General features: G+C 36.8%; 1 protein-coding gene across 1 annotated transcript in view; it reads left to right on the plus strand.

The window, feature by feature from the left end:
• Positions 1-9,631, plus strand: part of LOC104619664 (dihydropyrimidine dehydrogenase [NADP(+)]-like) — a gene marked incomplete at its 5' end in the record, with an annotated part of 86,032 nt that extends 76,401 nt beyond the window's left edge. The window contains 3 exons of the mRNA XM_010285616.1: positions 4,247-4,354; positions 7,506-7,675; positions 9,407-9,631. Of these exons, the coding sequence (XP_010283918.1) occupies positions 4,247-4,354; positions 7,506-7,675; positions 9,407-9,631 (503 nt within the window). The remainder of the gene's footprint in view (positions 1-4,246; positions 4,355-7,505; positions 7,676-9,406) is intronic.
• Positions 9,632-9,848: the final 217 nt, after the last annotated feature.

Below are 9,848 nucleotides of genomic sequence, written 5' to 3' on the forward strand. Positions count from 1 at the left end.
ATCAAAATAGGAGAGAGACACATGTTGTGCCTCTACTCCCACTTTAGTTTTCCTTTCCAGACCAGGCTAATAGTTACAGTAATAGCAGCGGTATTTATTTCCTTTTCAGACTTAGCCGATTGATGTGTTGATGTGCCTTGATTTATTTGGTGCAGCAACCAAGTGGACTAGGTGCATTGCTCTGCATGCCAATCCCTTATGCTGTGTGTGCATCACTCTTGTCTATTGCCTTGTATATCTGACAAATTGACTCTAATAATTTAGCGGTTCATATTTCATCTGGGTTAGGGGATTGTGAGAGGATCTAAATTCTATCTCTCTGAATGGACTTAAGACTGCCAGTTAAGAAAATTAACATGCATCGGTATTGTGAGAACAGAGAGTACAAGATCTTGATGGGAAGCAGATGTTGTTTTTTCTAATAGATATATGTGTGTATATATATATGCATGTATATATTTTTATGTATATATAAAGGATATAAAAGTGGGAGGTTAAAGTTTGTGTTTTCCAAAGACTCTGTTACAGTGGCTAATGACTTTGGAAAGTATATGGTATGTCAGACCTGGGAGAGAGAGACTGGTGCTCAGGGACAACCCGCTATAGAGGGGGCTGTGGGGGTCAAATGAAGGAAAGAGGGCTTCATACTAAGAGAGTGATGCTTACTGAGGGAAAGCTGGAGCATCTGGAGATGAAAGGCAGGGCCTAGCAAACCAGAGAGTCAGGAATAGAGATGAATTGCTTTCTACACAGTACCTGACCCAGATTGGGACTGTCTAGATTAGCTTTTGCAAAGCTGAACTAGATCTGTCATGCAAGCTGTTATTTTCACGATGTTTCTACTTTCTCTATTCTTAGCAAATGCCATTTTCCACAGCCCATGAGGCTTCATTGTGTAGTCTGGATATCCGTTGCTTCAGAAACTTGTTCCCTGACATCAGCAGGTAAAGGGACTGAGGCTCCAGGATGCCCAGGGCTGTGGCTGCAGGAGGCTTGTGTGCGGGTCTGCAGAGTCCATCCGAACGCCACCAGTGGAATTGGCTGTCTAGGCTGCGTCCTCTTGGTTGCCCTTCAGAAGAGTTATTGTTCAGTGAAGGTGAAGGAGATAATTGTTACTACTAGATTTTGGTATAGGTTATTTAAACACAGGAGGCCTAGAATAGTGAAAGATTGTTTCAGGGTAAGAAATACCAAGTAATAAATGAGAAAGCCTTTTAGATGGCTTGCAGGTGGATTTGGAGAGCAGAGAACTGACTGCTGTTGGCTTCAGCCTAAAACCTAGGGGAAAGACCTCATGTTTTTCCAAGCGTTTTGTCTTGGGTGGCTCCTGGCTATTTTGTACTAGTGTGTGAATTCCCTTTTGCTAAAGGATCTCGCTGATTTACCTTCAAAGGGTGTATCTCTTGGTTCATTATTTTGACCTAAATTGTGTCTTTTGTAGATGACTGGGTTTTTTTAAAATTTTATTTCTTCTCTAAAACCATTTGCTTGAAACTACATTTTTCCTCTGTTTTTTTGTCAAATGTTCTCTCTCCTGGGAGGCTGTTGGCTATTTATCAATATTTGATCTGTCTGTAAAGTGTGCTTCTGTGGGGGTGGCTGTTTATTATGAAATGGTGTCTCTCTGAAGTGGATCTTACCAGTTCTTGATCTCTTTCTCTGTTTGTCTGCCTCTTTCTAGGCTAGCCTAGTGGCTTTAAGAAGTACTCAATCTTTCTGTTTTAAGAAAACTAAATGCGATCATTATAATGGCAAATACTGAACAGCAAAAGGAGATACATCAGAATCCAATACGACTTCCAGTAGATGCTTAGCAAAGAGCTTGAAATTGTACCAGGTGTTTATAGGTATAAGAGAAAAATCCCTTGCATTTCCTTCAAATGTAAATATTGTAATTGGAGTTTTAAGCAAAATTAAAACAGTAAAATAAATAGCAGAAAATGCCATGTATACTGACTACCATTTAGGCTTTATTTTGTTGTATCAGCCAGGCTAAACATTATTGAATCCAATGTATTTTTAATCCAACTGCTTTGATTTCAGTGACACTGAACTAGTGATGAACCTGAACCATGAACATTGCAACATTCCATTAATTCTACTCTTTCTTCAGCCTATGGGAGCTAAATTACTGGTGCTGTTAGAGATGAAATAATTTTCATTAGGAGATGATAAAAGCAGCAAAAATAAGAAGGAAAAAATATTTGTGAGGGTTTCTCCTTGTTTTTGAATGGGGCTAGATGTTAGATAGAAAGGAAATCAGCTTTAATGCAGGCTGCATGTCCCACTAATCATGAGAGTGTTTCTCCCAAGAGTAAACTGAGACCTCTGAGCCAGTTTACGGATACCTCAGTAGAAATAGTCGCATTACTGTGTTCTTTGCCTGTAGGCAGTCACTGAGAGCTTTTTCTGACGTACTTTTCTTGCTGTAGATGATTTTGCAGTATATATGTAGAGGAAAACCTATGCAGTTTTAAAAATAATTTCTTTAGTTCATTTTACACATTGTACTTTCAATAGCACTAAGTATTTCTGGCAGCCTCTTCAGATATCCATTATTCAGTCTTCATTAGCTGATATTCCAGTCTACCAGGAAGTACAGCATTCAAAGGTCTTGAAGTTCAGTACATGCTAGCATTTTCTATTCTTATTTTTCTCAGTATCTACCTATAGATCAGTGGTGTTTTGAATGTCAGGTGTTCAGCAACTGAGTCATGATTTTTCTTCAAAATGGTGATCAAGAAAGTGCTCAATAATGTGAGATTTTTTGAAATGCAAAAAAAAATTTTTTAATTTGCTTTTTGGCTTGTCAGCTTTTGAATTCACTGAGAGCATGTTTTCATTTTCTTCACTGAAACTGTTAAAACTAAAAATATACTTTTTTTTTTTTTGTTCTTGTATTATAGTAGCTTCATTCAGGGATCTAGAAGTTTAAGCAACTTCCCTCCTATCAGGTGACTCATGAAAAAATCCTAAGCTTTCTTATGACGGAGTCCTGATCTTATACTGTACTGTAATGAGACAGATTTTTGCTGCTTCAGTAATATACGAGGGTCCTAAACTTTCCCCACTTGGAACAGCACTCCTCAAAGTGCAATCCTACTTTATTGTCAACGCTACCATGATGTTATTGGGGTTTTCCAGACCACTATGTCTTCGGGGAGAAAGATTACTCTGCTGCCATCCATGCCTGAGAATGGAGAGAACACAGATTGCTTTGCATGCTCCAATTCTGCCTGCTTGCTCTGAGGACTCCTCAGTTCTAGTGTGTTTTCTTAGAAAAATTGTTGATATTTACTCAATTTCAGTATGTAATTATTAATTAGCATACTTTAATAATATTATGGTTTTTTAGATATAAAGATGAAAGTCAAGGCCCTGTTGAAAATACCCTGATAGATCATTGCATTTGCATGAAAAAAATGTTTTAACTTCCATGTCAGCTAGGCTGGTTTTTCGTGCTATCCAAATGTTCACACAGCAACAAGAAGATATTCTTTGATAATTGGCAGATGTTTTTTTCTGCTTTCTTTTAATTGCAAGGTATTTGTTGCTATTATTTGTTGTGAAGTGTATCCCTGTCTGTATCCTATGGCTTCTGTATAAATGTGTGCTATTAATAACTATAAATAAATGTCAGCCAATAAAGACTTTGGGTTTTGAGAAAAGACGCAAGAATGGCAAAAAATGATGGCATACAAATGCTCACAGATAAGACGGATCTACAGCACTGCCATTTGTCCTCCTCTCCTCATCGGTTAAGCTGTTTATTATTGCCTCATTTCTATTATCTGCAGACTAGCTGTATTGAAAAATGCCTCAAAACAAAGGGAACAAAACCATTTCATAGCAGTAAGAGTTACATGCGCGTGCAGGTAAAGCAATACAAGCAAAGCTTACAAGAGTCTTCTCTTCCCTAGTAGCTTCCCTGCTTTTGCACCTGGTATATCCTGTTCTCTCTAACCTTTTCCTCCGCATTTGTTTTGGTATGAGTTATATGAGTACACAGATTATCCACCAACATTATTTTCGAGTGCCAGTACTATTAAAAGATCACCAGTTATGTAAGCTACAGACTACTAACATGAAGCTACAGTCATTTGTGATGTTCTTTTAGAAACATAAGAGGGTTTGTAAAAGTGCTTGTATTGAGGATGTCTTTGAGAATGTGTATGTAATGTGAAATATATATTGGTCATTGAAATTTCCCTTGTAGTTCTGATATGCCTTAAAATATCTACTTTAGGTTTGCCAGAACCAAACAGAGACAGTATATTCCAAGGATTGAGAATGGATCATGGATTCTACACATCTAAAGACTTCCTACCTTTGGTAGCAATGGCAAGTAAACCAGGTGTGTGATACTATGTTTTTGTTGTAATCATGTTCAGTGAGTCATTAGCAGTTACTGATATATCAAAAAGGACAGCTGGCTACACAGCAGCACAGCCAATTACGAAGCACCTCCCAGTGAATAGGTCTGGGGCAGGGTTTCCTCTTGGTGAGTTGCAACCTCAGGAGTGCAGTCAGGAAAGGCGGTCCGAGAGACTGTAAAGCAAACAGTCGTATGTAAAGACCTAAGCACATGGCAAATCATTATCCCTAATAAGCTACATTTGTTATTTTGAGTTATATGCAAAAGATGTCATAAGCTTCTCATTTGTATAAATTAGCTTGGTATAAATATTATATATATAAAATGGTCCTGAAAAAAATCTGATATTGGAGAAGGTGTTGCTGACCCATATAAGCAGCTACTTTGTATATTGTTGATAAATGATTTTACTTGATCCCAAGTCATGTCCTGCATGTTTTACAGACACATTTAAGGGAACGCTAATTCCTTAGCCCAAAGAACTTACAGTCTAAGACTCAGGACAACAGTAGCATGCCAGGAGTTGATAAGACAACACTCAGCTTATAGGCACCAAATGCAGTCTTGTTTTATGCTTTTACATCTTTGTTTTGAGTACAAAAAGCTGCATTTGCTCCCCAAGGAGTATAGTTGCTTTCAGTGGCCCTGAATGTTCAGTCATAAGCCCCAGATGGATGGATGAGTTGGGGCTCATAGTTTCTACACCACATTCCCTCATGGTCTAGATTCCCCAATGTGTTGATAAAAAAGAAAAATAAAAAAGAAATCCCATGTACAGTTTTCTGGGCATAGACTTAGTGCAGTAGGTGATCTTGTACATATGTCCACACATTTAACCACATATATGTCTTTTTAACCTACAAACAGATTTTATTCTAAGCATTCAGAAATTTCTTTTAGCATCATATAGGGTTACCTGCTTATTTAGTAGACCTTGCATAAACTTCTGCGGCAAATCATTCTGCATATAAAAGTAAAGTTTATTACCCCATTTTATGCAAAATATTTAGGAAGCGAAATTCTGTATCCCATCTGTCCCATCTCTCTGCTGTTTTGATCAAATGCTTATTTCTGTCTCTTTTCATAAGCTCAAAGCGAGCTCAAATGCGTTGGGAGAAAAGGGTGGTGCCTTTTTTTTTTTTTTTTAAGAAAGAGATATTTAAAAATTAAACAGATTGAGAATCTGCACTGCAAAACATTTGTAGATTAACAAAGGAAAAATAAATCCTGCAAAACAATCCCCTCTTGTAATAATTTGACTAAAAGCACTTTATAGAATTCTGTACGGACACATAGCACTCGTGTACTGTAAGTTGCCTGCCTGCATGAGGATCCATATACTGTGTTCCGCATCTTTTAAAATGTTGCAAAGTAGCACTCTTGATTTGCCAGGATATGTTACGATATTTTTTCATATTAAGTCTACAATGAAAAGAAGGATGAACTTTGAAGAACTAACCTTTTCTGACTGACAGTAATAGATAGCTCTTTGGTGTTGTCAGTTCATTAACATGGCCTCTTTCACTTGATTTTCCTAGTGTCTGTCTGTGGCTGTAGCCACCTCTTGCTCTCTAAAGCATGGAATTTTAAAATAAAATAATACGTGTCCTATATCCTGTTCTAGCCTCTTTTTTTACTATGACAGATCTCTAAGTAATAGACATAATAGACTTATTTACAGTAAAATACATATTCTTCCTGCTTATTAAGTTCTGAATGCCACTTGTTAATATACTTTCCTCCAAAAAGGGTTCCCCTTGCAAATACATAGATGTGGATTTACCTTGGGAGTGGCCTTGTTACCACAAGCAAAGTGGGCTGCTGTGACTGATCCGTTATAGACTAGTCCAGTAATGGCACTCTGAGCTGCTGTTGCCCTGCTGCACTTGTGCTTTTCCCACTGCTCAATGTACAGTTGTTGTGAAGGATTAAGCTCATTAAAAATAAATGAGAAAAGTTTAGAGAGAATTTTAGAATAAGAAGTCTATTAAGTAAATAGTAAACACAATTTCATACACATAGGGGAGGAAATGATAGATAGCATTTGCCATACATTAAGCATTTTACAAATGGAGAGAGAATATGTATTAGAATGTTGTTTCTCACTCAGTTTATATGTCTAAATTAAAAGCATTGTTTCCTTGAATGATACTTGTGTTTCTTTACAATTGCATGTGAAAATCTGCTGCTACTATAGCAAGATACTGAAGTTATACTGCAATGATTAAATGGCCAGCTTAGCACCTCCTGACTGAAATTATCATGGGTTTATTGAGAATGTGGCTTTATATTGTTTATGGCATTATTTTTTAAGTTGCAATAATTTGCCTAATCAACAGTTAGTTGTATATAAACTTCTGATAAAGTGCAGTCTCATACAAGGAACACACACGGTTCAGTTCTACTTAAGCGTTTCTCGTATAATCAAATCATCAAATACAAGCTGTAGATGATGAGCACACAATGTCATTCACTCCATGTAACTTTTTGCAAATCTTTTGTAGATTGCCACTGTAGATGAAAAACTCTCCCAGTGGAAGATCTAGGAATCACTGTAATCATAATATTCTTTCTGTCTCATGTTCAGCTGCTATAGAGAATAGCCTCTGAGAACCATGTCATAGCCAGAACAGCGTTCAGTGCCTAGTAGAAAACTGAGGGAACTAACTTTGAGAAACGATTACACGAAACTATCAACAACTATCAACAACGGTCATCTTTTGAAAAATACCAAGTATTATTCTTTATAATCTATTAAAAAGTTTTGGTTTTTTAACTGGGACGATAATGAATCTGATAAGAGAAACTTACTTTTTGAATAAAAAGATCTCTCAATGCTAATTTCAACCTCACAGGACCCACAATCCTACAAACGTGTTGTCATTTGAATTCTTTCCAGATAGGAAAGTGCAGCTGCTTAGAGTACTGACTACGAAATTATGTATATGAGCATATCTTAAAAACGGGAATAAAACTGTCTTTCAGTGAAGCAGAATAATTCGATAGTGACACTCCATGCCTGGAAACTGTAAGATGCAATTTTACACTGCTTTGGGTACAAGTACCTTTTGAGCTGTCATGCGGAAATGGTTTCTCTACTTGAAGATGGTGTTTTCCTTTCATCTTTCAGGGATGTGTGCCTGTCACTCTCCATTGCCATCAATACATGGAACTGTAATTGTACTTGGGGCAGGAGACACTGCTTTTGATTGTGCAACATCTGCTTTACGCTGTGGAGCTCGTCGCGTGTTTGTGGTCTTTAGGAAGGGATTCACTAATATCAGGGCCGTTCCAGAAGAGGTAAAATTGAATAACAGCATTTATGAGAAGGAATATTCTGCAGGGCCTGAAAGTGTGCTAGATGGTACTTAAAAGATACCTACTAAAGGCTTTGTTTATAAAAATGCTCTTAAAATGTATAAATGTTTATTAAAGATCTGAGGCACTTTTTACATAGTCTCTGTATGATATTTCATATTTTTACAGATAAATATAAATTTATATTTTTATATATAAATAATAATAATTTTCCTGTGTTGTACCTGTTTCCTGTAAAGTCAGAGAGATGCATTTGCATACAGGGGGTAGAATTTCTTGTAAATTAGAAAATACAGTAAAAGTTTTAGTCTTGGAAGCATCTCAGAGATCAAACAGCCATTTGAGTATCATAAGTGACTCTTCAGGTTATGGTTAGATCCTAGGATGATACCTTCTGGCTGCTGTCTAATGAATCTCAGTGATTCTGACATTGCCTTGGGAGCCTATAAAATCTTGTATGAAAATTACTTACAGTGATTTTGGTTTTGAATCACTGCCAATGGCAATAGAGCAATGTCATTCATCACAGGTTCCAGCATTCAATTTGATTTTTAGTTTGGCTTTGCACTTGTGCAGATGTCCTGATAAATGCCAATTTTGAAACTGACTCTGCTTCCTCAGTGCGTCTGTACTACAGGAGGGTTTTTTCAGGTTAGATTTTCTTGTTTTGGTAGTCTTTTTCCATTATAATTCATTTAGTACATACTTTACACTTTTGCATACTTGAGGATATCAGGCTATCTAACGCATCTTTATCATGAGATTTATGATAGCTTGGTTATCTGTTTCAAGAAGGTGGGCATCTTGAACATCTTACAGAAGGGGAATGGAGGTGTAAAAAAAGTAATAGAGGGTCCTTTGATGCATAATTTAATTCTATTTCTGTTGCAGTTAAGAATTCTAGACACAATGACATTACTGAAGCCATTGCACAGACAGACTTATATGCTACTTAGATTCTTACTAGTGAAAAATTGGTTGTCACTCTGAACCAAAATCTTTGTTAGCAGCCTGGGTAAATTCTTAAAAATTGTCAATGTTTGTACTCATCCAGTCATGCAGTGGTCTTGAAAAAAAGTGAAATAAAAGTAGCTTCAACTAGTAACAACCATGCTAGAATGTTGTTAGGTTGAATATTACATGTTCAAAAAAGTTTTGTTGTGTAAACATAGACAATCAAATCCTGAAGACTTTGTTAAGACAAAATGCTGTTTGACTTCAGCAGCTTTACCACAGCAGAGATTCAGAAGATCTTAAGTCTGGATTGTCACTCAGAAAACTGTTGTTTGAACACGGCAGTGAGCATTTAGTAACATCTTAAAATCATAGTAAACAAAAATCAGGGCATGTACTTAATTAATATTAGGCCTCTTCTTAAAAGACACAGTTAGATACATGAGGTAACTCTTTTGCCCTCAAACGAGTTATACGTATTCAAAGTAACAGGGAACTATAAGAAAATATATTAGAGAAATATTTGCATTGTAAATTTACCTAGTGCCACTGTCTAGAACGGCTTGATTTAATAGCACAGGAGGCTCTGAAGTTGGTATTAAGATGATTGTCTGTATACTGTACACAGGTGACTTCTACTACAGAAGAATGCGTGGTAGCATCTTGAGTCAAAAAGTGTTTTATGTTTGGTGTTGTTTTTTTTTTTCATGAAAACACAACAATGTTCAAGTTATATGTTTTATTGCTTCTACTCTACAGATGGAACTTGCAAAAGAAGAGAAGTGTGAATTTTTGCCTTTCCTTTCTCCTCGGAAAGTTGTACTTAAAGGTGGACAAATTGTTGCTATGGAGTTTGTTCGAACTGAGCAAGACAATGATGGGAAATGGAAAGAAGATGAGGATCAGGTTGTCCGTCTGAAAGCTGATGTGGTGATCAGTGCCTTTGGATCCATTTTAAGTGACACTAAAGGTAACCCTGACTAATCCATACTGTAAATGATGATTGTTATTTTAGCTGCAGCCATTTCCTGTCCTTTGACAGTTTTGTGAAATGAGTCTACTGGAGGTGTCCTTTACGTATACCTCTTAGAATAAAACTTGAGGGTCTGATAACAAAACAGTTTTCTGTATATCACTGTGTAGAGCAGGAACTCAGATTAGAGGTACAGTTGCTCAGTATATATTTTGCCTTCCTCTCAAT

This window comes from Phaethon lepturus, unplaced genomic scaffold (genome assembly GCF_000687285.1).
Source record: "Phaethon lepturus isolate BGI_N335 unplaced genomic scaffold, ASM68728v1 scaffold41854, whole genome shotgun sequence".
Taxonomy (NCBI): Eukaryota; Metazoa; Chordata; class Aves; order Phaethontiformes; family Phaethontidae; genus Phaethon; species Phaethon lepturus.